We start from the raw sequence: 14701 nt of genomic DNA, 5'->3' as shown, positions 1-14701 counted from the left end.
GCAGTGCTCAGGGGACCATATGGGATGCTGGAAATCGAACCCAGGTGGGTCGCGTGCAAGGCAAACGCCCTACCCGCTGTACTATCACTCCAGCCCCAGGGGTACTGCTATTTAGCCACTGATTAGCTGATTGAATTGGGCATGAACTCCACCTTATTTTTTTTTCATTTTTTATAATTTTATTTATTGAATCACCATGAGAGCAGTATCAAAGCTTCCGGGCTTAAGTCTCGGTCATAAAATGAAACACCCGTACCTTCACCAGTACCCATTCTCCACACCCAAAACCCCAGTATACCCCCATCCCACACCGTCCCTCTACCTGTGGGGCAGATGATTTCCACATTACTCTCTCTCTACTTTGATTACATTCAATATTTTGACACCAGACCCACCATCATTATTTGGGATTTTACCCCAACATTCAGATATGCTGAAAAAGCAAGAGTAGACAATTTGTTTTCTATTGCTGGTTATGAATAACATATGATGTCGTGCAGCTGCAGTAGTGGCCGCGTGATTTTTGAAATTCTGAAATTTTAACATTTATATCTGGAGGGACTTCTGCCAAAACCTGCTGGGCTCCAAGATTTGTTCCTGAGTCTCTTAGATCATGGCCGTTAAGCAGCTTGATCAGGAGCCAGAAAGGATGTTTGTGGGCGGCAACTCGGGATCTTGTTGGCACGGGGAGGAAAGGGCCGGCTCCACCCCCATCCCGTGAGGCTCCCCGTGTATCATCACTGAGGGCCCAAACCTGACTGTCCAATGGCCTCTAGCGGATGGTGGCCACCAAGCCGCCAAGGGGGAGCAGGCGGAGGGACAGCACCCTTTCCCCCCTGGGGTCTCCTGGTGACAGTAACCTCCTGTGCAGTCCTGACACATTTCTGCCAAAAGTCGCTGGGTTTTGAGATTTGTTTCTGAGTCTCTGAGATCATGGTCATTAAGCAATTTGATCAGGAGCCAGAGAGGTTGTTCGTGGGTGACGACTTGAGGTCTCATTGGGACGGGGAGAAAAGGGCCGGCTCCACCCCCATCCCATGAGGCCCCACTGTGGGCCCAAACCTGACCATCCAGTGGCCTCTCAAGGATGGCGGCACCAAGCCGCTAGGGGGAACAGGCCAAGGCACGAAACCTATTCCCACCTGGGGTGGCCCAGCGCCAGTAACCTACTGTAGGGACTGGACACATTTCTGCCAAAAGCCACTGGGTTTCGAGATTTGTTTCTGAGTCTTTGGGATCATGGCTGTTAAGCAGTTTGATCAGGAACAAGAGAGGCCATGCCTCCAAGTATATAGCTGAGCCGGAAGTGGTTTGTGGGTGTCTCCCACATACCTAACTTTTGGCCGTTTACTTTCTTGGTAAACTTTGCCCCAAGTTTTTGGGGTCTGGCCAAAGGTACAGCAGCAATTTGGGGGTACCTGGAAGTCTGAAGGTGCCATCAGGCTGCTGATGCACTCGCCTCACAGGTACAGATTGACCTGCTGGCGGCACCATATCCCCTACAAGGATTTCATTTTCAAATAAAAAATAAATTCTTTGAAACTCTATATGCATACTTTTCAATGGTTCAGATAATCAGATGAATCCCCCCCCCCCCCCCCCCCCCCGTTCCTTTATGGACCACACTTGTGGTGTTCAGTGTTTACCCCTGGCTCTACACTCAGGAATTACTCTGGTGATGCTTGGGAGACCATGTGAGATGCAAGGGTCTGAACCTGGGTAAGCCACATTCAAGGCAAGTGCCTGCTGTACCATCTCTCCAACCCCCATTTGCAGACAAATTTCGTGCTACTATCAGGAAACACTATCTAGGAGGAATGAGGGTAGCACAGGACGTGGGTGTGCCTTAGTCTCAAGTGGCTATGTACCTCAGGGAAGTCAGGGTCCAGGTGTCCTTCCCAGACACAGCCCCTGATCACTCTCTCTAGCACTGCCTCCAACCCTCTGCTCGCTTCTTCCCCTCTGAGTTGGTATTGTGAAGTCCTCTTAACTAGGTAGCAGTAGTTCAAATATATTGAGGATTGTGGATTCACATGCATTTTATTCTAGTAAGTTGCGAGTAATAAATATTGTGTCCAATATAAGCTTGGCACTCTCACATGATCTCGTTTCAGCTTTAACACTATCTTGCCAGACAGTGTGTCTGTTTTCCCAACAGATGCAGAGATATGGAAATCTGGAGCGAGGAGCAAAGACATAATACTGCTGGCCAAGGTTCAGGCTCCACCACGATAGCTGTCTAACACCCAGAGCAGTCTTCTTATACCTGAGCACTGGCACCTATCCTGAACACCAGTTCACCAAGCAGAAGTTAGAACCACTGCAGTAGACCACTGGTTTTCAACTTTTCCATACCTGTGGACCAGCTCCAGTCCATGGGCCAGCAGTTGAAGATCACTGCTCTACAGGCTAGTCTTTGAAACAGTCTTTCTGTTTGGAATATTCTAGAAGTGCAGTCCATTATAAATATGAAAATCTCAATAGAACTATTCCAAAAGGGAAGTAGAACTACTTAAATTTGAGCTATAAAATAGCTTTGTTCTATCAAAAGCTAAATCTCCAAATTATTAAGCCAAATGATAAAAAATTTAATAAAGAGGATATAGTCAAGAACTTAAATGACGAGGGCTGGGGTTGCAGTTCAAGAAGTTAAAGCATACAATTTGTATTGGTGAAGCTCTAGATTTAATCTCTGGTACCACCTGGTCCACTGCCAGGAATGGCTTACACAACTAACCAAAACTAATTAAAAATAATGAAACACCCTTCAAGATCAAACATTAAAAAAAATAACAAAACACTTAAGAGAGAAAAGAGCCTCTGATGACAGATGTGAGAATAGGATTTATGGTTTATGAGTGGGACAGTGAAGCAAAAAGACTGGTAAGAACAAAACAGCTAAGCTGGAATAAACTCAATGGTTTTCAAAGTTAAGTTCTAAAACCAACAAGGGACTGGAGAGATAGTACAGAGGGTAAGGTGCTTGCCCTGCATGTGGCTGACCCAGATTCACTCACTAGTGCCCCATATGATCCACTGAGTCCCACCACTAGTGATCCTTCAGTGAAGAGGTAAGAGTGACCCCTGAGTACCACTGGGAATTCCCCCCCCCCCAACACCCCCTCTTTAAAGAAAACAGCAAAAAGTTTCCAAAATCATTTATCCAGCACAAAACCTTCTGCAGTTGCAATCTGGTTGCAGTGTTTGGGGGGGGGGGCGGGGAACTGGAGGGGCACAGTGGGCAATACTCCAGGTCAGGTCCTTCACTCAGAAGTGCTCGGGTGTACACCCATGTGGTGCTGAGGATGATCCCAGGGCCCCACACATGCAAGGCAGGCACTTGATTACTTGAGATCTAACCTCAACATGTGAAGCATTTTCTGAAACTTATGGTAACAGATATCTGGTGGGCGGCTGAAACAACAGTATCATTAATAGTTATGATGACAAACAGACACTATAATTTCTACATCAGACCTCTGCTTGTGACAATATGACAGACTTGAAACTGCAGCTCAGAACTCTTTCCTTCACTGTCACTGTCCTCCGTTGTTCAAGCGGGCCCAGTAACATTGTGAGACTTGTTACTACTGTGTTTGGCATATAGAATATGTTATGGGAAGCTTGCCAGGCTTTGCCATGGGGGCGAGATACTCTCGGTAGCTTGCTGGGCTCTCTGAGAGGGGCGGAGGAATCAAACTCAGGTCGACCATGTGGGCCACATGCAAGGCAAACGCCCTACAGCTCCAGTCAGGAAGGAAAACATCTGCATTAATTTAGAGGCAAGTGAAAAGAGCAGAGGGGGTCTAAGGATGGCTCAGCACAAAAGGGACCTGAACCATGAGCCAAGGCTGAAAGTAAAAGCTCCAGGGCCACCCACATGTGCTAAGCTCAGTCCCTGCATCTCTGCTGCCCAGGAGTCCAGCCGTGCAAGGTGGTGAGAACTACAGTCAAAGCATGAGCACTTGGTCAGAACGGGGCAAACACCAGGTGAAACGGCGTAAGCCCTGGCAAGCCTGTGTACCAGCACTGCACTAAAGTGTTTGAGCCCAGCGAGTACCGAGTACGGCCACCTAGCAAGGACCACACCACAAGTGTGCGAACTACAACCAAGCATGTGCCTTTTGCCCACTGTCCATCATCTAAGCCAAGGAAGTGAGAGGGCACAGAAGAATGGGCAACTGTGCTGGAATTTGGCCACGAGAAACCATTATTAATAGTATTGTAAACAAACAAAAGGGCAAGTATTCGTTTACTAGTTCTCATCAAAGAGCCTCTATAATTTGGGAAGGGAATTTCGGGTCGCACCTTCTGGTGCTCAGCTGCATGCACAGGGATCATTCCAGCTGTGCCTGAGGGACCACGTGTGAAGACAAGGATCAAACCAGTTTGGACATATGTAATGCAACCCTGTACGATATCACTGTCCTTTGCCCCTAGACTCTATCATTTTAACTGAGATAAATTCAGAGGTCCTTTGATACTTCTATACTCAAAAGTGAATTAAGAGGATAGCATTTGAATGACCATTATATTTTTTTTCCAGGTTGGAACCATTTATACTTCTATCAATAAAAATATATTAATAAAGAGGGGACTCTACAACAGTTTTTGTCATTGTTCAAATTTAAGAATAAATATACTGGATTGGAGTGATAGTACTGTGGGTAAGGTGCTTGCGTTGCACACTGATGGCTGGGTTCCATCCCAGCACCCCATGTGATCTCCCCAGTAGTACCAGGAGTAATTCTTGAGAGCAGAGTCAGGAATAACCCCTAAGTATTACCAGGTGTGGCCACCCCTCAAGAGAATAAATATGTAATAAACAATTACATCACTGGGAAAACGCCTAAAAGAAAAAAATCTCTGGAGACAGTGAAATATTATCTGATGCAGGATATATACAATAATTGCTCCACTATAAACTCTTTTTTTCAAAACCAGAGTTCATCATAGAAACATGGGTTTAAAAAATTAATCATCAGGCCATGAATTATATTGTCATAAAAGAAAGCCATTCTTTTCTGCTTATAAACAACAAAACTACCACATATGCAGATGCATGCCTCTATGCCTCAATGCAATGGTGTATTTACTTGTATAAATATTTAAACTCAGACCTTTGAATTTATAATGAAGTAGTACACCACTTTACAAAACAAGGTACTAGTAAATTTAGATGTATGACAAATAGAAGTCTGCTCAGAATACTAATTGCTGCTGTGGATATTTTAAAGCCAAAAAAGAGAAGTAATGATAGATTCTATCTAAACAAGCCTAATGCATGTACCAAAACAGGAACAGTTTTGATGAAACCTTAGGACTAAAAATTTTGAATTATCTGACCAGCTTTGTAACTGAAACACAAACAAGCTTCCTTCCTTCCTGAGACTCCCCGCCCCCAACCCTACCCTGCTTTTCTTTTAATGATACACATTCAATTATCACAGGAAAGAAAAGAGTAAAATCTGAAACATCTGTAGTTTGACATAGAATGACTGGGTATTCCCCATGGAGACTGACCTTTTCACACAGACGCAGGTGCTAAAAGGCTATGTGAGAGGGGCGGGGGATATTCACATGTGTGAATGTATAACATGATTGTGGAGAATTCAATAGACACGATCATTTTCCACCTTCGGTTATTTATTAATGTAAGCTCACATGTTATGCTCTTATATTTGATCTCCTCCTTCAATATCTAGCAGCTGAAAATACTTGCTTTTAGCAGAGTTCACAGACCACTAGCCTAGGATATTCTGATTTTATAGTAAGGTTGAATCCTGGGTTTGGAATGTCAGCAACCAGAACTTTACCTGTGACTGGAATCTTTGCTGATGGGTTTTCTTTCTTGCTCTCCTCTCTGCAGCTACTTGAAACTTCTGAAAACCAAACATATTACAACAAAATACATTTCAAGGTTATATTTCTGGGATGTGGCTGTTATGCCCTTGACTCTCTCCCCCTGCTTCTTCACCTCCTTTTGGGGACTAATTTTTTGTCTGAAACAGTACTGTTTCTAAAAAGAAAACCTATGGTAAAACTAAGATATATTCTTTTATGCAAAATAACCTAGCATAAAAGATGATCTATCTCATTTGGGGCTTAACTTCAAATTCTGTGCATGTACATCAACTTTTAAATGCATCCTGAGCAATTCATTGCTGCCTTGGATAGAAATACCATTATGGTGGCTTATTGGTATAAATAACATTGTATTGCTAAAATAGTCATAATTTCTGGATATTAAACTGGGTTATTAAATTTGAGAGGACATAAATTCACTGATTTTTAAAAATCATCATCTATTTAGACTTCTTTATGTTTTTATGTAAACAAAAAGAATATTTAGAAATTATAAAAAGAGTCCAGCGAAGTGTTAGCAAACTCTTTACAGTGCTTTATGGAATAATTACAATGGAATCATCTTTATCTTTGTGGACTGATGAAAATCATCTACTGCCAAGATTTATTTGATTAAACATTCACAACTGACAAATGCTTATTGTACTGGGAATTTAGAATTACTAACTTACATTAGATATCCTATTTCCAAGAGACCAAACAAACGTGACTATTTAATGGAAGGTGATATAAAACAAGTAATATGCTACACAGAAGAACTCAGGGGTGTTTTTCTAGTTACTTTACAGGCATACCTTGAGAAAGAGGATGTCATGTAGATTGCAGGGGACAGAGTCCTTAACAATAGTTACCTTGTTTCCTTGTAAGGACACCCCCAAGCCACAGAGCGGGTTCTGCTTCTTTGATTCCACTATTGTCATTCAGAATAGATGGCAAGCTGCAAGATGACTCATTACTGTGAATAGCTGACCTAGCATCACACTCTTCTGTAAGGGCTTCTTTCAATAAAGCTGTTGCCTACAGTGTTTAAAAGAAAGCACAAAGAAATAAAAACAAACTATAGCCACATTTCCCTAGGTTTCAAAGACCCATTCTTCAAATATAATTTTAGGTTAAGCTTTACTTAGGATTTAATTCACTTCCTGACATTTAACTGAAATTAAAATGTCTTCAACATAAAACAACATCAGATTATTTTTCCAGCATGATTCAATTTTTTTTACAACAACCTACATTCACAATCATACATTTTTTAAGGACTGTATCTTGACAAAACTAAAGTGCTTTTCTACTTGTATAGGAGATATGACTATCTCTGTTAATCTAGGCTCCTTTATCCATGAGTTCTACTTTTACTGTGTAAATAATTTTATTCATGCATGGACTACAGTGTTGGTTTAGGTCATGAAAGAGATCTGCAAAATATGTGATCTTAGATTCCCATCCTTCTAGAAGTGCCCTCTATATTTCAAAGAAAAAAAAAAGGCCGGTTAAGTGTTATGATTTCAGAAAAGCTTGGTAGCTGAAGAAGATATATTATGCAAAAAGAGAACCAATCTTTATATATATATATAAATAATACATATATAATAATATATATATAAAATTTTGGGTTTGGGGCCACACCCAGTGGTGTTCAGGACTTACTCCTGGCTCTGTGCTCAAGGATCTCTTCTGGCAGGAATTGGGGGGCACCATATGTGGTGCTGGTGATAGAATTTTCAGTTGGCTGTGTATAATGAAAGCACCCTAAAGGTTGGCTGTGTATAAGGAAAGCACCCTAATTGGTTGTATTATCTCTCTGACTCCAAGAAAACCAAGGGCAAGAAGGAAGTGAGAAAGCAAACTGCTCTGGCAGCAGGAGAATGTCACCCTTGGTTTTACTCTTATTACTAGTATGTTTTCAGTATCTGGGGGATGATGCTGACCTGTAAATGAAGAGATGGTAGAAACATGTCCTGATAGTTGCCACTTTTTCTCTGCCTTTCTAGTTGGTTATGATTAAAATCTGACCCACTTACCTGCTCAATAAACCTAGGATGATATGGGTAGGACAATTCAGTACCTCTGAAAAGCAGACAGGGTGGCAGCTGAGATTTCTTGAACTCACCTGCAGATTAAGAATGTACACTGGTGGTAGGGTGGGTATTAGAAACATTTCCAGTCCTGGTACTTCAGGACTTTAGACAAAGGAAACTCTGGGCTTCTCATGACTCAGAAAACATCTCTTGTCTCTCGGTGACAACACAACTTTCACACTGTGTGCTTCCCTTTCAAATGAGAACTTCTTTTTTTTAATTGGGTTCCAATTGGGCTTGAAGGAGTGCTGCAGTAATTCTGCATATGTTTTCCTAATAAGTCCTTGTATGCTTATAAGAACACCGCCACTGTCACCTGTTCTACACTGAGCTCTGTCCTTTTTTACTTTATTTTTATAAAGTTGTTTGAAACAATTTGTTACATTCAATATTTCAACACAAATCTCACCACCATTACACCTTCCCACCAGTTATTTCAAATTTTCTCACCCACACCTGCCTGCAGAGCAGGTCCTAAATAATTTATTTTGTATGCTTGTTATGAATAATCCACTAATAATGATCCAAAAAAGTATCCTTAGAGGAGGAAGTGTGTGAAGATTGATGTATCTCACCCTGGAGCCATTAAGCCCTTGTATAAGAGATTACTAACATGTTGTTACAGGTTGAACCTCGTGTGCTAATTTTTTTTTCTTTTTGGGTCACACCTGGCAATGCACAGGGGTTACTCCTGGCTCTGCACTCAGGAATTACTCCTGGCGGTGCTTGGGAGACCATATGGGATGCTGGGAATCAAACCCAGGTTGGCGGCATGCAAAGCAAACGCCCTACCAGCTGTGCTATCGCTCCAGCCCTGTGTGCTAATTTTTTTGATCAATATCTATTGCCTTCTACTTTACACCCCACCAACTGTGGTGCACTACTCTTGGTACATCAGTGGAGTAGAATATGAGATGTTCTTTCAGGAATTCTAAAATTTTAAACAAGGTGATACAGCTGGAGTTAAATTTTCAACTAGGTGGTGACCTTTGGGGTCCAGAGGCATCTCTGTAGCATGTTGCTCTCTTCTGCGATTTATATCCGAGTCTCTGGATCATGGCCATTAGTGAGCTTATATGGCACGAGAGGCAGTTTGTGGGTGCGACTGCCAGGCTCCAGGAAGAACAGGAAGATGGGGACAGGTTGCCTAAGATTCATTCTCAAGGATGAGGCTTGTCTCAAGCATATGGAGATTGGCCATGAGCATGACAACAATTAGATTCTGAAGGTTTTTGGCTGCCGGGGCTCTCCTGAGGCGGGTGAAGGGACTTACCTGTTCCTCTCTAGGGTGCCTGGGACGAGACTCAGCCTGGTGCAGTGTCTGGAGGCATCTCTCTGAGCTCTCTTCTTATAGCACAATGAAGTAATGTGATGGGAATACTGCAGGTTTTATTCATTTTATAAGCTTAATCTCACTTATCTTCATTAATCAATAATCCTATCTTTAGGATATTCTTTTTTGATTGAGACATTTGTAAAAGCATTCAACTTTAAGATCACTTTATAGATAAGTCTCAAAGAATAATAGTTTATATCTGTAAAGATTTTCATGGATAATATAAATGGATTTATAACACGAGAATCAGTGACTTGATTATTGGATCATGAAGCAGAGAGGGAGAGAGGGAGAGAGGGAGAGAGAGGGAGTGAAGTATATCTGTCCCATAGGTAATTTAAAAGGAATGTATAATATAAATTGTTTTTAAAAAATAATTTGTATTGAAAACAGTATGGAAAGTTCCCAGTAAACTTAGAACTGAACTGCCATTTGACCAGCAATTCTGCTTTTTGGGCATCTACCCTCAAAACATAAAAACAGTCTCTCAAAAGGAAATCACTTAATCACTTAACTTCCCGTTAGTCGTCGATTTGCTCGAGCGGGCGCCAGTAACGTCTCCATTTGTCCCTGTCGCGTGCTAGTGTAGCCCAATGGCATCTCTTCGCTCCGGGAACATGGAGGGCCTCAAACCGATCGTTCATGATCTTGACAAAGAAGTCTGACCATCTGGTAGGTGGGCGGCCACGCGGTCTCTTGACATCCCGTGGAATCCAATCAGTAACAGCTCTAGTCCAACGGTCGTCTTTAAATCTCATTACGTGACCAGCCCATCTGATTTTCGACACCTTGGCATATGAGACAGCGTCCCTGATCCTTGATCGTCGACGGATGTCAGAACTCTGGATTCGTTCTCTCATTTGAGTGAAACGTGATATTCCAAGCATAGCTCTTTCTATTCTTCTTTGGGAGACCTGAATGGCGTTCTCATCTTGTTTGCGTAGGGCCCAGGTCTCTGAGGCATATGTTAATGCAGGAAGAACAGTGGAATCAAAGAGATGTGCCCAGAGCCGGAGGTTCTTCATCCTCTTAGCTATTTCTTCGACGTTCTTGAAGGCGTTCCAAGCCGCTCTCTTCCTCCTGCGCAGCTCGGGTGCCAGGTCATTTGTCATGTTGACCTCTCGACCTAGGTACACATAGCTGTTGCATTCGGAGATGGTCGTTCCATTGAGAGCGAATGGGGCGTCAGGAACAAGGCTGTTTCTCATAAACATTGTCTTCATAACATTCAGCTGTAGTCCTACCTTTCCACACTCACAGTCGAAGTTGGCCAGCATTTGTGCCACTTGGCTGATGTTTGGTGTTATTAAAACAATGTCATCAGCAAAGCGGAGGTGGTGTAGTTGCCGACCATCTATCTTCACTCCCATTCCTTCCCATTCCAGTCGTCGCATGATGTTCTCGAGGGTGGCACTGAAGAGTTTCGGTGAAATGGTATCACCCTGCCGCACCCCTCTCTTGACATCAACGATCACTTCTTTGTAGAATGGTGAGATCCTGGTAGTGAATCTGCAATACAGCTCACGGAGGATCCTGATGTATTGGGCTTGAATGCCCTGATTGGCTAGGGCTTCAATGACCGCTTCCGTCTCAACAGAATCAAAGGCCTTCTTTAAATCAATGAACGTTAAGCAGAGCGGCATCTTGAACTCCCGAGAAACCTCAATGAGCTTGGTTACCGTGTGGATATGGTCGATGGTGCTGAATCCTTTGCGGAACCCTGCTTGCTCGCATGGTTGTCCTTCATCTAGTGTTCTGCCAATCCTATTCAGGATGACTCGAGTGAACAGCTTGTAGATGACAGACAATAGGCAGATCGGGCGATAGTTGCCAATGTCATGGATGTCTCCCTTCTTGAACAGTAGTACGGTCCTGCTGGTTTTCCATTGGGACGGAACCTTGCATTCAGACAGGTAGCGAGTGAAGAGCCGAGCCAGTGTATTGATGAGTACTGACGGCAGGTTCTTCAGGTGTTCAGGTCTGACCTTGTCTGGGCCGGGTGCTGTTTGCTTCTTTACCAACGAAATGGCGTGTCGGATTTCGGAAGGGAGAACGTTAGGAACGACATACCCATCCTGTGGAATTTGGTATGTCGGCAAGTGGACATGGCTATCGAAGAGATTTGAGTAGAAGTCATGGATAATCTTCTCCATTGCCGTTCTGGAGGATGTGATGGATCCATCAGGATGTCGGAGGGCAGTCATCTTGGTCTTATAGTTGGCGAAGGACAGGCGGGCGTTACGAATACTTTTCCCGGCTTCTGCCGCATCTACCAGTACTTCTGCTCTTCTCTCTTTGAGGTCTTCCTTGATCGCATCTCTGCACTGCTTTGCAAGCTCGGACGTTAGCTTGCGGTTGCCTGAGGCATGCGCCAAACCACGCTGGCGAATTAGCTCAAGAGTTTTCGAAGATAGGCGACTTTTTGTGGCTATCTCTCTCTTGGCGTTCCTCGCACATTCATGGAGGTGCTGAACCAGTCGATCGTATTCCTCGTCAATGTTGTCAACAATGGCATCTTCCCATGTTGCCGCAATAGTACCAAAGAGTTCCCAGTTGGCGGTCATTCTGGGAGTTCTCTTTTTGAACTTTGCAGCCCTTTCTCCCCGCTCTGTGAAGTAGAATTCTGCACGAAGGAGACGGTGGTCCGATCCCGTTCGAAATTTTGGGACAACAGCGACATCAGTCAGGCAAAACCGTCGATTGAATATGATGTGGTCTATTTCATTGTGGAATCGTCCACCGGGAGACTCCCATGTCCATCGTTTAGATTCTGCCTTCTGGAACTGTGAGTTACCATGAATGGTCTTGGTCGACATGATGAACTCAGACAGTCTCTCACCCTGTTCGTTCCATTCTAGGCCATGGGTCCCGATGTGAAGTTCTTCAGCTGATCTTCTCGGTCCTATCTTGGCATTAAAATCACCCACAATGATCTTGTAGAAGGTGTGGTCTTCTTTATAGAACTTCTCTAGCTCCATGTAGAACTTCTCGATTTCTCTTTCATCATAATGAGATGTTGGTGCGTAGACAACGAAGATAGAAACTGCAGGCAGTGAGCCACATCTATTCAAATGTAAACGTCCGATTCGGGTTGTTAGGCATTCGAATGAATCAATGCTCTTGGCCAAGTTTGTGTTGACAAGGACACCAACGCCTCCAACACCTCTTTTATCGCATGTTCCTCAAAAGGAAATATGCACATCATTATTTATTGCTGTACCCAGAACAATAGCTAAGATAAGGAATCAACCTAGATGTTCAACAACAGACGAATGGATTATGAATAGATGGTATATTACACAATGGAATATTATGCAGCTGCAAGGAATTATGAAATCATGCAAATTGCTGCAATGTGGTTGGAACTGAAAGATACCATGTTGAGCGAAGTAAGCCAGAAGGAAAAAAACACAGGATGATTTCACTTATCTTTGGTACATAGAATACTGGATAAGAAAATGTACTGTAGTCAAAGGGTATTGAAAGTGATGACTAGATCACACTTGACCCCTGTGTTTAAAGAGAAGAACAGAGAAGGAAAGAAATCAAAGAGAAAGCGAAGTAATGGGTGAATAGGCACTAGGGTTTCAATTAAACTGATGAGTTGTATAGCCATATATCCAAAACACAAACTCAACAATGACATTAGTGGTCGGATTGGTATTGGAATATTATATGAATAAAACTCAATTATCAAAAAAAATTGTTCTTTGAATCACTGTGAAATACACAGTTATAGACTTGCTCATGATTGAGTTTTAGTTGGACAATGTTTGAGCACCCATCCCTTCACCAGTGTCCACTTCCCCCAACCAACGTTGTCAATTTCCCTCCTTCCCCAGTCTAGCTCTATGGCAGACACTTTTTCTTTTTTTCCTTTAGGCACTGGGGTTTGCAATACTGTCACTGAAAAGGTGTCATGCATGTCACTTTGCTACTTTTCAGCATTCATTCTTGTCCAGAGTGATCACTTCCCAGAAATGATAAGCAGCAAAGAAACATAACCTCAAAGAATGCAGAGATTTCTAATAAAAAAATCAACATCAAGAGGGGTCCCAAGGGACTGCTCAGTGGGTAAAGCACCTGCCTTGCTTTAAGGCTGTAGCTGTCACACCCAGAGCTATATCCATGAGGTGAACACATGGGGCTGGAGTGATAGTACAGCAGATAGGGAGCTTGCCTTGAATGCAGTCAACCTGGGTTTGATCCCTAGTCTCCAATATGGTCCACCAAGCCCACCAGGAGTGATTCCCAAGTGCAGAGCCAGGAGTGACACCTGAGTACCACTAGTGTGGCCTAAAAAACAAAATAAAGGTGATTCATGAGATGAGCACAGTCTCTTTGTCTCTGCTGTCTGGGACCCTTGACCCCACTATATCTCTGGATATGCTAAGGGGCCAGGTGACCACTAAAATAAAGCTGTGACCCCCAGCAAGCATCACAAATAAAAAGTGTGTGAGCACACAATCAAGTGTGTGTCCCTGACAAGCATTTGTATGAGCACCAGAGAGACCTGACAAGTACTACAATTGGAATATGTGTGAGAATCACAAGCGAGCATATGTGTAACATCAGCCATCTTCACAACCACCACCACAAAGGGAATGGAAGGAGAAAAAACTACTTCTGCAGTCAGGAAAAAAAGATGCAATACATTCAAGGTGTGCTGTTAGCAAGGCATTTCTCTAAGAAAGGTGCCTGTATGAAAGATCTTGCCACCTAGCTAATGGTATCTTCAAAGATGCCACGCCACTGGCCGAGCAAGTGAAAACAGAGAAAGATAAATGGGACTATCTTAAACTAAGAAGCTTCTGCACCTCAAAAGAAACAGTGACCAAAATACAAAGACAGTCTACAGAATGGGAAAGGATATTCGCCGAATACACATCTGACAAGGGGTTGATATCAAGGATATACAAAATACTGGTTGAACTCCACAAGAAGAAAACATCCAACCCCATCCAAAAATGGGGCAATGAAATGAACTGAAACTTTCTCAAAGAAGAAATCCGAATGGCAAAAAAGCACATGAGAAAATGCTCTACATCATTAATCATCAGGGAGATGCAGATCAAAACCACAATGAGATACCATCTCACACCTCAGAGACTGGCCCACATTCAAAAGAACAAAAGCAACCAATGCTGGCGCGGATGTGGTGAGAAAGGGACACTCCTTCACTGTTGGTGGGAATGTCGACTGGTTCAGCCCTTCTGGAAAACAGTATGGACGATTCTCAAAAAATTAGAAATTGAGCTCCCATTTGACCCAGCAATACCACTCCTGGGAGTATATCCCAGAGAGGCAAAAATGTATAGTCGAAGTGACATCTGCACTTGTTTGTTCAGTGCAGCACTCTCTACAATAGCCAGAAACTGGAAGAAACCTGAATGCCCAAGAACAGATGACTGGTTAAAGAAAC

General features: G+C 43.1%; 1 protein-coding gene across 7 annotated transcripts in view; it reads right to left on the bottom strand.

Moving 5' to 3' along the window:
• KIZ (kizuna centrosomal protein) overlaps positions 1–14701 on the bottom strand; it is a 203066-nt gene that overhangs the window by 29934 nt on the left and 158431 nt on the right. For all 7 annotated transcript variants that reach the window (XM_056121686.1, XM_056121688.1, XM_056121691.1 and 4 more), the window contains 2 exons: positions 6717–6882; positions 5817–5882 (listed from right to left, as the gene is read on the bottom strand). In XM_056121686.1, the coding sequence (XP_055977661.1) occupies positions 5817–5882; positions 6717–6882 (232 nt within the window). The remainder of the gene's footprint in view (positions 1–5816; positions 5883–6716; positions 6883–14701) is intronic.

This window comes from Sorex fumeus, unplaced genomic scaffold (genome assembly GCF_029834395.1).
Source record: "Sorex fumeus unplaced genomic scaffold, SorFum_2.1 ptg000044l, whole genome shotgun sequence".
NCBI classification, from domain to species: domain Eukaryota; kingdom Metazoa; phylum Chordata; class Mammalia; order Eulipotyphla; family Soricidae; genus Sorex; species Sorex fumeus.
This window is presented reverse-complemented; position numbering and strand designations above follow the sequence as displayed.